This window comes from Mus pahari, chromosome 13, assembly GCF_900095145.1.
Source record: "Mus pahari chromosome 13, PAHARI_EIJ_v1.1, whole genome shotgun sequence".
In the NCBI taxonomy this organism is placed as follows: domain Eukaryota; kingdom Metazoa; phylum Chordata; class Mammalia; order Rodentia; family Muridae; genus Mus; species Mus pahari.
Window position 1 is genome coordinate 13,454,592 of NC_034602.1, and position 14,240 is coordinate 13,468,831.

The 14,240-nt window shown below is 43.8% G+C and overlaps 1 protein-coding gene across 1 annotated transcript in view; it reads right to left on the bottom strand.

Moving 5' to 3' along the window:
• Egfr (epidermal growth factor receptor) overlaps positions 1–14,240 on the bottom strand; it is a 162,173-nt gene that overhangs the window by 5,735 nt on the left and 142,198 nt on the right. Inside the window, exons 20-23 of the mRNA XM_021210608.2 lie at positions 10,455–10,640; positions 3,068–3,223; positions 2,102–2,177; positions 635–781 (exon numbers count right to left, since the gene is read on the bottom strand). Of these exons, the coding sequence (XP_021066267.1) occupies positions 635–781; positions 2,102–2,177; positions 3,068–3,223; positions 10,455–10,640 (565 nt within the window). The remainder of the gene's footprint in view (positions 1–634; positions 782–2,101; positions 2,178–3,067; positions 3,224–10,454; positions 10,641–14,240) is intronic.

The following is a 14,240-nucleotide window of genomic DNA, read 5'->3' on the forward strand; positions in this document are numbered from 1 at the left end:
GCAAGAGTGCGAACCCACCCCAAGGTGTTCTGCCCATGCAGACAAGGCGCCGGTCTGCGTGCAGGCAGGAACACTACACTATGACATGTGTACTATTACTTTCAGAGCACAATTATAGATTTGTGTGGAATAATAGCACTGATCAAAATGCACACGCCTGTTGGGATTAACATGATTAACTGCATGATTGATGCAGGAGGCCTTGCATAAATCCAGTTTGAAAGATTTAAGCCAAAGCAGAAACAGTGATTGTATCAAACTCCCATGGTTACTCATTGTTAGGCATTTTGAAACATTAAGTCTCTCTAGCAACAGGTCTCAAAATATAATACAACTTGGTAAGTTCATTGAGCAACTCAGATAATAGAATATCTGGGAATAATGGCTTAGGAAAGACTTCAGTTTTAATTTATTTGCTTGTAAATATAGGCAAATATGAGGTCAGAATGAGTCAAGCAAGTGATTCCTAAAGAATGCTTGCTGGAGGTGTTTATGATGTTCCTGGAACTGTGAGCCTCACTTGAAGACTGATGCTATTTCTTTGGGGAAATGAAGGCCTGGGTTATTCGGCTAAGAGCAGTTACAACATTCCAGGACCATCAACATGAGTGTGGATGGTCCCCCAGTCACTCACACTTGACCATGATCATGTAGACATCAATGGTGCAGATAGGTGGCTGTGGAAGGCGCTCTCCTTTCTCTAGGATGGATGAGATGTCACTTGCGGGGATTCCATCATAAGGCTTGGACCCAAAGGTCATCAGTTCCCACACGGTGACTCCTAGGCAGACAGAACCGGCAAAGAAAGTCATTGCATGGTGAGTTAATGCTTAACACACCACCTAATCCTTAGCCATTATTGTTAGTATTTTAAAACCTATGTTTCTGTAGCCTTGAGCTACTGGTTTGATTACTGATACCTTGGGTTTACCTATCAAGTAAGATAATAGCATCTGTTTCGTGGCACGGCTTCAAAGATGTAGTAAGATCTTATACACAAAAAGTATAGCTAAATGTGAGGCATATAGTTGCTAACTGATAAGTGGAATAGTTATAACCTTAAAGACAAGGACAACTGTGGAGCCCGAGTTTGCTACAGAACAAGGTCTACCTATGTACATAGCAATTCTGAGTACCTTATACTCAAGGTAGTGCAAACAAGGACATTACAAAGCAAGGTTGTAAGCTGCATACCATTTGATACATGGTGCTTTTTGTTCTGTTGCTAATGCAGTCTGTGTCTGTTTCTGTGAGGGAAAGTATTTAGGGCAAGCTGAATTTGTGTTCCTTGGTGATGACCACCCATGTCTGGTTCAGAATCAGTTATCCCTTTCCCCTTTGGGGTGAGAGTTGTGTTTTATAATGACACTGTTTTCTAACCTTTCCCTGAACTGCCTGGGGGAAATTCAAGGACCAAGTGCCTGACACAGGATCCAAGGACATTGCTAGTTAGGCCAGACTAGGCTCAAGATAAGGGAAGAACAAGCCAGGGAGGCTTGGCAAGAGCGGTCACCCTGTGAAGGTGAGACGTAGTCCTGTGCATGGCTGTGCTGTATTTAGACGGGCTGGGCCCTAGTAAGGTGGTCTTCCTTGGGAACAAGCAGTAACTACCTTCCCATCCTTACTTCCTCCCCACAGTTATCCTCATGGTTTACCCTTGCCGAGCTCCTCTCTTCAAGACAGAAAGATTAAATCAAGCACCACATAAAACAACAGTCTTGGCCATTTCATAAGAAAACATTATTTCTCTATCAGAAATGCTTCCCCATGAAACCTCATTTGCTGTCTTCCTTTGGTTCACATCAAGTGCACAGCAGGAGCTTTTGTTTGTTTGACCTCTGCAGGCAGAAGCTTAACCCACATTTGGGTCCTCTTCCCCCATGACCTTCCCTGCAGCATGTGTTCATGGCTGTCTCCAGTGATACTTGGTATGGTAGTTAAGCTTTACTTCCTTTGTCAGAGTCTCTTAGTTCAGTAGATGGACACGCTCACTGTCTTGCAAGGTAACACTTGCCTATCAGAGCATATAATATCAATTAACAAATAATAAGAGCCGGCTTAGCCTCAGTACAAATTCATTAGCGTCAGAGTTTTGACTCACCATAACTCCAGACATCGCTTTGGTGTGTATAAATTCGGTGTAAAATTGATTCCAAAGCCATCCACTTGATAGGCACCTTGGGACGATGCGAGATAAAGCAGCAAGAAGACTATTAGCTTAGAGCTAAAACATTCTGTCACTCTAGGTGTAATTACAGTTGACTAATGAGGAAAATCAAGTGACCTTTCTGCCATGCTTCAGGCCTATGCTCCCTCTCGGTAGGGGAGGAGGGATTAAATTTCCCGGAGAACAGGTGGGTCCTGGAGCTACCTCACGAAAACTGCGGCTGAGAACACTTTGGGCAATGAACTGTTTTGATGAACTGAGGCTGTGGTATTTCCCTGCAGCCCTAGCTCCCAGACTGTGGGTATGTTTTCAATAACCAAGTTCATGGGGTTGAGGGTGCTATTTAGAGATACACTGACAGCATGATAGGAGGGCCGTAGCTGGGGATGGCTGAGGGACTTTGAGGGTTCTGGCAAGGCCGTGAACCTCTCATTGATGCGACAGAGACTTTGAAGGGACTAAAAACAACACAGAGGGAAGATAGCCAATTTTCTCACTGGCAGTCCTGGCATGAGTCATAGACTCCCCGGAATTCCCAGAACAACCCAGCTTGTTGAATATGAGTCTCAAGAGAGGGTGCTACTAAATCCATGGTCATATTTCCCAGCTGGTTTTTTGAGGGGTCTTTTCCTCTTGGAGGAGGGAGTGGAACTCACAGTTGTTAATAGTCACCTGGAGATGGGAACTGGCTCTCTTTGGCCTCTGGACAGGTCTCCCTCCTCACTACTCCTCCCGAAATCCATTCACAAAGTAGAGGATGACCCTGACTAGATTCAGCTCATGGTGGCGCCTGCTGTGACCTCATTCAGAATCTTTGGCAAATTCTGCCTACAGCTGACAGGGAGGGGGATGGGTCTGGGCTGTCAGGAAAACACTTCCTGACCTACTCTCAGGACTTACTTTGCCCCCCTCTGCGTGATATTCTTTCTCTTCAGCACCGAGCAGTTTGGCCAGCCCAAAATCTGTGATCTTGACATGCTGTGGTGTCTTCACCAGTACATTCCTGGCTGCCAAGTCACGGTGCACCAAACGCCGATCTTCCAGGTAGTTCATGCCCTGAAACACAGAGGATCCTGCAGTGAGGGAGTGAACCATCTGGGGATCCTCAGTGGCATGGGAAGAGAGCACCCATGCACCTGAACACATGGTTAAATCCACAAGAGTCTCTAGGCTGCTCAACACCTAGGATTATCTTTTCAGCCTTTGTACTTCTCTCGATGGATGCTGCAACTCGCACTTGGCGGACATTTGGAATTATCTGGAATGAATGACAAGACACATGAAGGAAGCTATAACCACATGTGATCAAGAACTTGTCCCTATGCAGATAGATACTCAGGTTGCAAGTGGAAGCGGCCAGAGGAAGAGAAAGGTTCAACTGTCAGGTGTAGACCTCAGGTTTCTGCTTCGACTCCAGTCTGCTACCTTGTGCCTCATGAGGCCTACGGCATCAGCTCTAGCCTTATTTAAAGGGGGTTAACACATTTCTCACCAGGCTATGGCAAAGCAGGGCTGGTTGCATTTCAGACAAACTTTCGTCATGTTCCTTGGGCTGTCGTATTCGAATCCCTCACTGATAACAGAGAAGACTTTGCCCAGCTTTACTTTCACTGTCTTTTTTTTTTTTTAATTTATTTTTTTTTTATAAAACCAAAACTATTTGAACATTGAATATGTTTTACAAACACCACCCTCTTTCACTTCCTTGACTGTTCCATAATTATGCTGCAATTGTTATCATCAATATAATAGCAATAAAAACATACTGCTTGACATGTGGTTAGCACACTGATGCCAAATGAGTTCCCAGAAACACTTCCTTTGAAACGCCATCTTTACTCAAACTTTCTGGTGTCCCTGTCCCAGGCAGTTTTCCTCCCTGCTGGCTGATGGGCATCACTTTTGGCCTCTGCTCCTTCTCTGTCGTGGGATCAGCCAAGCCTGGCTCTCTTGGCGTTTACTTCCATAGAGTCTGCTGACACCAGCTTACCAAGTGCAGGGTCAGGCTCTTCAGGAAGCACAGGTGAGAAAGAGTCAAGTGTGCTGGTGCCGGGTCTGTTTTTGTTCCTACAACTCTCCTCTATTCACAAACATAGCAGACCTCTCCTCTCTAGCCTGCAGCATGGGCCCCATTTCCTACTTCCTATCAGATTGATGCTTTTTGAATCTACTGGCATAGAGCTGACCTGGAGCAATTTGTTAAGGACACCGTGGAAGTAAGTAAGATTTTAGCCAGCTCTTCTTGTCTTAGTGTTTTCGCTATGATGGAAGCACATTCACTTGAATACACTCTCAGAATGCACCTACAGATGAGGTTCACCCCTGCAACTTTCGGGCAAACTGTTTGCTTGGTTTTGCACAGATTATTACATAGAAGATTGTTGTTGACTTGGCCTATCCAGTGAAATAATATTCCTCTCAAGGGCAGAACCGGATCTCATGAAAGGAGATCTCCACAGGAACACTGTCACAAACCCAGCACTGGGTTCCATTATGGAAAACCTTGCTATCTTTCTTTCCTTGGAAAATGCAATCACTGCCCATGCCTCTTGTGAACATGAACCGTCTTCCTCTTCACTGCATTCATTAGGAAGTGACTACATGTTTTAGATGCTGTTAAGTTCGTGTGTTTCTTTTTGAAGATTTACAGGTGCAAGGAAATAAAGGTGAAGAGTCCTTGTGTCTACTCAAGAGGACACTGACGGATTCTTTGCTGGACTAGCACTTCCAAATTAGGAATCACAGAGATTGGAAGTGAAAGGCCAAGAAGAAGCAGAAGCCAAAGAAACCCTTCCAGACACACGGCTCACTTTCTCTGCCTCTTTCTCTTGTCTGCTTGAGCTCCAGAGGTTGCTCCTTCCTCATCTCCAGCAGCCTGTCTGAGCTATGGAGCTGTTACTCTGTCCTAGCCTTCGGGGCCTTTGTATCTAATAAGAGTAAGGTCTCTACATATTGAATATGATGAACTTTTCCTCACTTGGAAAGGAGAAGTGCTAACACTTGGCCTCCTCCCTAGGTAGGCTGTCCTCATTGGTACCCTCCCTGCCTTTCTCCCCCTGCCTCTCTCTCTGGTCCTGCCCCTTTCTCTCCCCCCCTCCCATCCTTGCCATCTCTTATCCTTGCTGTCTTTATTCTTCTCCATGGTGCCTTTCACTCTTTCTTCACACTGGAAGCTACTATGTGGGTGTTGCAGAGTCTTAGAGTGACAAGTCACCTACAGTCTCTAAGCAGAGGACCAGTCACCCTCTCTCTTTCCTCCTCTGCCTTTGTCTAAATCTCCTTGCTTTCTGTCCATTTATCACACTTACAAGGAAGACTTGAGAGTTCATTTCAAACTGCGTGTTACTACCAGTATTGACTCTTATTTAGCTGCTTTAACTGTTTAACAGACTTAGGTGTGGTGGTGCATGCCTGTAATCAGAGCATGTCGGAAGTAATGCCAGGAGGATCTGGAGTTCAAAGATATCATTGAATTTAAGGCCAATCTGGGCTATTTGAGATTCTGTCTGAAACAGCAATAAAATGTTCAGCACAGATTTGGTTCATGAGACACATTTTGAGCAGTTGTTTAAAAAAAAAAAAAAAAAGAGCAATTGAATGATAGCAGCAGCGGCCTCTCTGGGTGAGTACCTTCAGGGTTAACTTGTTAGAGACCCGAAGGTTCCAATCTAGAACAGGCTGCTTCCTAGACAAGCTCTCAGTCTCCAGCCACCATGGGGGTTAGCCCTAACTTCCCCTGCTGTGGCCCTTGAATGAAATTTGTCAGCTGGGCCAATGCTGTTTGTGCTACCAAAATCAAAACAACAAAAGTCTAGCACTTGGTGGTATGTCAAGAGAGCAGTGTCATTGTGTGAGTCTGATAAATCCACAGAACCCTGCAAGCACAGGACACCCACAGACTCTGGGCTTTAAAGGAACATCTTGGCTTCACTATAAACATAGGTTTCCTTAGAAAAAAGCTTGGAAAAGCCAGAGGAGAACTCACACATGCTCTAAGGTACACAGTTCAGTGAGGGTCTTACATGAAGTAAACGGGGAAAGGAGAGATTGGATCTATTAGAATCTAGACACAACTCCATCCACTTCACTCTGCCACACACTTTCAAGGCAGTTCAAGAGGCCATCTCAGAACCCAACTGGGTTATATTTTAACTGGTCGCTACAGATAAGAGCTGTGATATTGCTTATGAACTCTCTGAATCTAAACAGTAATATGACCCCAGTGGGATCTCTTGGAAGTCTCATTTCCTGATTCTTTTTACTTAATTGAGTTTAACATATTTATTTTTGTCTCGTTGCTACAGGACAGTGAGAATGGGTTTTGAAAGTGATTTTGAAGAATGGAACTTCAGCATAATAAAGCTGCCTCACAGGGATATCAAAGGTCTTTATGGAACACTCTGTTGCAGAGCAAATAAAAAGACTGAGTGTAGACAGTGGCATTTGAAGACTGGTCTCCCAAGGGCTGTATATCTCACATATCTTGGGCAAAGTTCAGAGAGGCTACTGCAGGATCCATTTCTGTGCTGCTCTAGAAACCGTGATAAAGATAAGCCCAGGATTAGTGGCCTCCTCATTTTCCTGTGCGAGGAGGGAGAGGAGCTGGGAGACAGATGGGGGATGTTTCTGTGCTTTAGCTTCGAGTGCAGAAAAAGAATAGTAGGCATGTGGGCAAGTGTGCACGGTGTTCAATCCTCATTCTGATACTTGCAGTAAAAGGATCAGTTTATGTTTACTACTTAAATGTAGTTATATATCTTTCACTTTAAATGATAAAAGGAAAAGATTTTAAATAATGAAAATAAAGCAACTCTTTGGTCCTTTTAACATGGGTACTGTTGCGCTGTGCATTTATGAGATGTGTGCTTTGAAGACAAATGGATCTTATGAGTCCTTCTTTCTGGCCCATTGTGGATAAGAACAGTGGGTACACTGAAGCACTCTCTACTCTCACTCCCTGGGAGTTCCAAAGGTTATATGTACAGAAGGGAATCCATTTTTGCTATAAATGGTGAGAAAAGTATAATTCTCTTATAGTTTGCCAATCTATACTGGTTTCCTCCTTAACTATCATCATTCTCTCCTTCCTTCAGTCTTCATTTTCGATCTTCTTGACAGTTTAGCTCAGACAAGGAAAGTGTGTAATCACCAATATCTACAAAATTTCCCAAGCTGATCAATGCTTTTGTGGGTCACCTAAGGTTTTTGTGGGGTAATGCATCCTACTTTGAAATGCTAAGACTTTAGTTTGTCCTGAGCTACTAAATGCATCTGGGAAGTTTTCTTTGCTCATATAGAAGTAAAACAGTTTAATACTGAGATATAAAGCCACTAACCCAGGAGCAAAGTTTTCCCCTCATCACCTGGGAAAACACTATGTTCCTCTCTTTTGGGGCATACACTCCATCACTTGGCTAGTTCTATATGGCACAATAAGTTTTCCTTGAGGATTCCCAAGCAGAGGTACCACAGGCAAAGAATGAACTGCCCCAAATGTGGAAAGACTTCCAGTCAAAATAGCCTTAAGCAAAATACAACAGCACAAAATACAACAAGTAACAGGTTGAAATTATGATTAATATTACACAGAAAGCTGTCTTAAGAGACAATCAAACCTCAGAAATGTATTCACAATTGCTGTTTAAGTTGGACACTATCATTCTTTCAGTTTTTTACAAGACACTCAAACTTCCAGTGTGAACTGAAAGTTCACTGAAATAGTAATCCTGTTTTGGTTTGGGCAAAACTCCTAGAGACTCTCTGTGTAGTGTGTTTGTGTATAGCCAAAATGGAATGAAGGGACTTGCATGGTAGGTGGGCATTCTACACTGAGCCCATGCCCCATTCTTAAGAGGACTCTCTTTTGTGGAAGTTGAGATGCTATGTTTTTAGGAACCTCTGGTGACCTGAGCATCAGTAGTTATGCAAGAGAAGTCAGCCCTCGGGAAGTAGAGTTTTAGTAGTTCTACCCCAATGTGGGGATGCAGCTAGGTCTTACTGTACAGTTGGGGAAAGTGGTCACAAATTCAAGAATAAACTATACTTCCCAGAGATCAGCATGTGGAAATAAAAAGAAAGGAATAAAACTTGAGAAAGGAGTGCATCATGCCCTGCCTTAGGGAACGTTAGAGAAAATATGAGAGAATTCCAGAGTTCAGGAGTGAGGACTTGAGTAGGCCTTCAGTCACCATCCAATATCTAATATATAGCTGTTCTGGGTTAGGCAGAGGTCAGTTACTGAAGCAGGTTGAGTAGTGCCCCAAATTTTCATATCTATTTGCACCTTCAGAATGGAATCTTATTTGGAAATGGGATTATAAAACTCTAATTATCTACAGATGTTGAGATACATCTACCTGGATTTTGGATGGGCCCTAAGTCCAATGATTGAGACCTCTTCTTTTCTATGTATTTATGGGATGCAACTTGATTTTTGTATGTATTCCTGACATGGAGAAACTAAGACAAACTAAGTAGGACAGCTGTAACCTCAGCTCTTTGTGGTTACAGCTGTCTCAGTATTTTCCAGTTCAGTGACTGGCATCTTTATGTGAAGATAGAGGGGCACTGGACACAGAGGCAGGGGAAAAGTCAGATGAATAAAGAAATATGGACTCAGTGATGGCTGATGCAAGCTAGGGAGTACTGGGGACACCAGAGACTGAGAGGCAAGCAATGAATCTCCCCAAAGCCTTTAAAGCCAGTGCCCCCTAGAACACTCTGAGGTTGGACTGCTGACTTCCAGAATTTTGAGGAAGAGATAGCATGCATAGTGAGCAGATCCCAAATCTGTAGGGCTTTTTCATGGAAGTACCGGGAAACAACTACACACAAGCAATACACATTTAGCAGCAACAAAAATCCACCGCAGCTGGGTTGCACACTACTCAGACTGCTGTCTAACACTCATAATTTAACTCCTATATTCTGTGTAAAGCATCAAGACTGAACAGTGAGCAGAGGCCAGCATACACGGCCATACTAGCTGGAGAGGATGGAGTGGTTCCAACTTTCCAGGTTGCAACAGAAACATCTCAGGTAGTATAGCCATATAATGGACATTTTGTAGTTTGGATTGCTGGAGAGGGGGCTGTTGCTTTTCCAACATGGCCCAGAGTATCATACTAAGCATACCTCATCCTATGCCACAGCTCTCAGAAAGCTGGTCTTGTATCTGCATGCACTTGTGTCTCTGTTAGAGGTGGGTGAGATGAGTTCAACATATTCTGCTACTTACCTGGAGCAACTGCCACCTTGACCAGGGTTTGTACACACTAAGAACTAGTCCAGATCGGGAAGCCCATTTTCCTCTGCTCCTGTGGTCCCTTACACATCTTTCAACATCTTACCCAACTGTCTAAAGAGGATGGGAACAAGCATCAGGTTTTACCACAAATTCCTTAAATTCAGTCATGTGAAAATGTACCCTTACAGTCAGAGAATAAGCCAAACTTTCCAAGTTTGGTGCCAAAATATGATGCAGGGTTGAGACTGTGATGAGAGATATTTGAGATGAAAGTCTAAGATGAATTATCTATAGGTCCTTAGGAGGCCCATAGATAATTAAATACTTGATTCGTTGCTCTGTGCTCATCCTCAGCCCTGTGGGTGGAGGGAGTGTCCGATCCCTCAGCCACTCTCTGGCTCAGAAATATGTTTGTGATTGGGGACACTGAAGTAGCCCAGTCAGTGGCTGCTTTAGACATGAACACCAGGCTTGATGCTGGTCCTTATCCTGTCCACAGGTCCACACCATCGCCATCTCCTTAATCTGCCTTCTTCTGGTTCTACTCTGTTTAACTATTAAGTCCTAGCTGAGGAAATCATCCATGCTGTCCCAGAAATGACCACAGTGTTCCCCAAAAAGAACTCCAGAGAAACAAAGACAACACCCAGCATAGTTGTGCACCGCGTACCGAGACAACTGTTCATGTGAAGTGGCTAGATTTTCAAAATGAAGTATGTGGCCATTGGTTAGGTGCTCAAGTGAAGCAATTGAATGTAATCTAAAAGAAGGAAAACTATATATCCTGCATGCAAACACACACATATATCATCTCAGCAGGAACCCAGAATGGAGAAGCTAATGTGTCTTCTTCCCTTCTCTTAGATCATCCTTGCTGCTTTCCTTCGCGCTCTTACCAATGATCACTCTTACCCCGGGAAGACCAGGGTGGAGTGCAACAAGTCAAAGTACTTTGTACTATATTGAAACATTGATCCTGCTTCTGAAACCTGACATTGACTCTTTGGCTACTTCAGTGGGCAGACCTCCCAGTGTGCTTACCTTTGCAATCTGCACACACCAGTTGAGTAGGTACTGGGAGCCAATGTTGTCCTTGTGTTCTCGGACATAGTCCAGGAGGCAACCATAGGGCATGAGCTGTGTGATGAGCTGGACGGTGGAGGTCAGACAGATGCCCAGGAGGCGGCACACATGAGGGTTGTCCACACTAGCCATCACATAGGCTTCCTACAAGGTAAGGACAATAGGTGAATCACTGCTGTTTCCTGGCTGGTGGGAGAGGCACGCATATCCCTTTCTGGGTAAAATGAAATGCCTTTTATTTTATTTTATGTTTTTTTTTTTTGGTTTAAAAGTATGTACTCTGACAAGTGTCAGGTTATGGAAGACTATTAAATGCTAATACACTGTGGGATGTAGACTCCTTTGGGATGTTACATGTTAAAAGGAAAAGACCCGAATGGAATTTGCCACTGGCAAAAGCTATGATGAAAAGAAAAGAAAAGAAAAGAAAAGAAAAGAAAAGAAAAGAAAAGAAACAAATAAACAAAACAAAGGCATCGGAATCACCGTGCTATGTCAGAGTTTGGGAGATGCTTCTATCTTCCTTGAGAAGCCCTTTCTCCCTATGTACTAAGGCTATTGATGATGCTGTGGTTTTAAGGGATCCAAGTTTGGATCTCATTATGCCCTTGACAGTGGATGGCTTTCTCACTTCATCAGAAGTGGGCATGGGTCTTGGTACTGTAAAGACTGTATTTTTCAGGAGAGATCTCTGAGTCAGTAGGTGTTCTAGAGGAAGCTCTCCTTTCCCAACATGGAAGATTTGATCCAGACCGAACTGTGAACAGTGGCAAAAAATTTTGGTCAAGAAACCAGCACATGAAACCTCTACAAAGATCAACCACAGAAGCACTTTCCATGTACCAGTTCCAGTCTCTGAAATGGATATTCATGCATTCAAGACCCTCATATACATTCACACGTTCACACATGCTCACCCAACACACTCACATACTCACACCGAAACACCCACACATACTACCCCCACACACTCACATACACATGCTGCAGTCTATAAATCTGTTTTGCATTTTCTTTCCATTGCTTGGCCTAAATTTAAACTGGAAAGTATATGGGAAAATTATTAAGCCGTGGGATTGCCAGAAAAGCACAGATCACATCTCCCCTTTGGGTCTGGGAAGCTGTACAATCATAACAGCAATGAAATCCTCTGGCTCTGCCTATTTTCTCGAGATGTGTTTGAGATTCGGGCACATATTGTATTCATTTTAGAGGGGGAGAAAAACATCTGCAAACTGGAGCGGTTTGAGAAGCTTAACTGCCATGGGCTGATGATGCCTGGGACAGGAACGGAGCAGGGGGCGTGGGTGTCAGGCCACACAGAGCCTGGAGCCCTGCCAGTTGGTTCTACTAAAATATGATAGACAAACAGAACTGGGCTGTCACTTCCTGCCTACACCCAGCACAATGGGAGTGTTGTGTAGTCATGTGCAAAAGTTACAGTGGGCTTTGTTCTTCCCTGCTTATTTTGGAAGTTGGGAAGGTGCATTGTGACCTGCAGCAAATATGCTTGGTATCCCACAACAATCTTTGAACCAGCTGCAAGCAGGCAGCATTCATAAGGGAAACCCTGATGGCTTCTGTCCCAGTCCCACTAGAGGTTGGTTTGTCCCTGAGGCTTTTGTGACCCTGAAAGGCCACTATTTGTCACTATGGCTAATAGGAGATTTGAGTCCTTCCTTGCTGTCTTACTCATCTCTGGGTTCGTAGTGTTATGAATGGAGGCAAAGGGTCTTAGGAGATGCTAAGTTTTTTGAGAGTCTTTTAGTCATAAATCTTAAAAATGAATGGTAAGAGGGCCAGTGAGGTGGTTCACTGTGTGATAGTGCTTGCTATGGAAGGCTGAGAGCTCAGGTGTGATCCCTGGAGCCCATAGCGCGCTTAGAGATGTAAGGAGAGAACCAGCTGCACAAAGTCATTCTCTGATCTCCAGACATGTGCTGCGGATTATCTATCTCAGGGCATTCCCTTATCATGTACAGATGTATATGAGCTCATGAGTGTACACACACACACACACACACACACACACACACACACACACACACACACACATACACACTTAAGAAAAATGAAATTTAAAAGTTTTAACCAATTAATTAAATCACTCTAATCCATGACAGAGGAGCTAGACAGGGGAGCTAGACCACAGACTGTGGGGTTTCTGGAACCATTTTCAAGTGCAAGGCAGTAAGAAGCACACTTACTGAGGGCTTTTCTTGGGGCAGTGTTGACTGATGTGCTACTGAGTGCCCTGTTGAAACTGCTCTTAGGATCACAGGCTTTGCTTCTCAGCAGAAACCAGTTCCTCCATGTTCCTGCCCCCACTGAGCCTTCCAGCAAAAGCACATGGCCCTGCGCCAAAGAATGGACTGGATGGCTGGCACACCCAGCCTGTTGGTAAGCAACCCAGAAGGTTATCATCTGCTAGCTGCTACAGTCACAACAGCTGACACACAAGGAGACCAGAGGTGACAAGAATGGACAGTCTGGGAGGAGGGCCGGGGGAAGCATGAGCAATGGAAAGAGAAAGGGGCCAGAGAGAAAGAGCAGCATGGGCGCCTCCAGATGAGGGGTGCGCTTGAATTTTATGCCTTTACACTTTGCTCCTCCAAGGTCTCCAAAAGCAGATCTCCAGCTTCTTTTCTGGAACATAGTTTCATTCAGAACAATCTGTCCTTATGTTATTATCTTATAAACAGTGCTCAAATCCACATTATTGGGTGTAATGTGTTAGCTCATCCAGAATGAATTAAATCATAAACTAAGGAAGCAAGATTGACTACATGATTTTCTTTTTAACAAATGTAAGTGAGAGATTAAGTAAAATGTCTTCACAAGCCCCTGGCTACTTGTCCTTGGTTATGTTAATAAGACTTGGCATTGATTTGTAAACTCTAAAATGAAAGATAATTTTGCTTGACAAGTGTATTGGCAGCATGCATGATTTTCTGTGACATTGCATTCATGAATCATCTCTCATTAGCAATGTGCAATGTGGAGTGCCCCTGAACATTCTCTGCCTTTCTTCAAATTTTAATCTCAGGTGTAGTCTTCAACAACTATTGGAAGCCCTGGCAGATACTGAAGTGGGCTCTATCCAGTTCCAAGACAGCCTCTTTGCATTACTTTCTTTGTACCTTCATTCAGTCCTATCATGGGCTAATAAAGCTAGAAAAAAGAGGGGAATTCAGTAGAATTAAAAGTAAAACGAAGTTCTTGCAGAACATACTAAATACTCCAGAAAGTACATGGGGGAGGGTGATGTTTAAATTGGTTGGGAGAGGCTTAGAAGATGAGGTAATGGTCTAGTAGGCTTCACACTATTGGTGTCTGGAATTTTTTTATAAAAGCCATCACAAAGACAGTTAATAGAGCAAAGCAAAGTGAATGCTCATATCAGATATTGTGGTGCACTCAGACTCTAGTCATAGAAATCTGAACGACTTTCTTTTCTTTTATATTTTTTATTAGATATTTTCTTTATTTACATTTCAAATACTATCCCAAAAGTTCCCTATACCATCCCCAGCCCCTGCTACCCTACCCACCCACTCCCACTTCTTGGCCCTGGCATTCCCCTGTGCTGGGTCATATAAAGTTTGCAAGACCAAGGGGTCTCTCTTCCCAATGATGGCAGACTAGGCCATCTTGTGCTACATATGCAGCTAGAGACATGAGCTCTGGGGGTACTGGTTAGTTCATATTGTTGTTCCACCTATAGGGTTGCAGCCCCATTCAGCT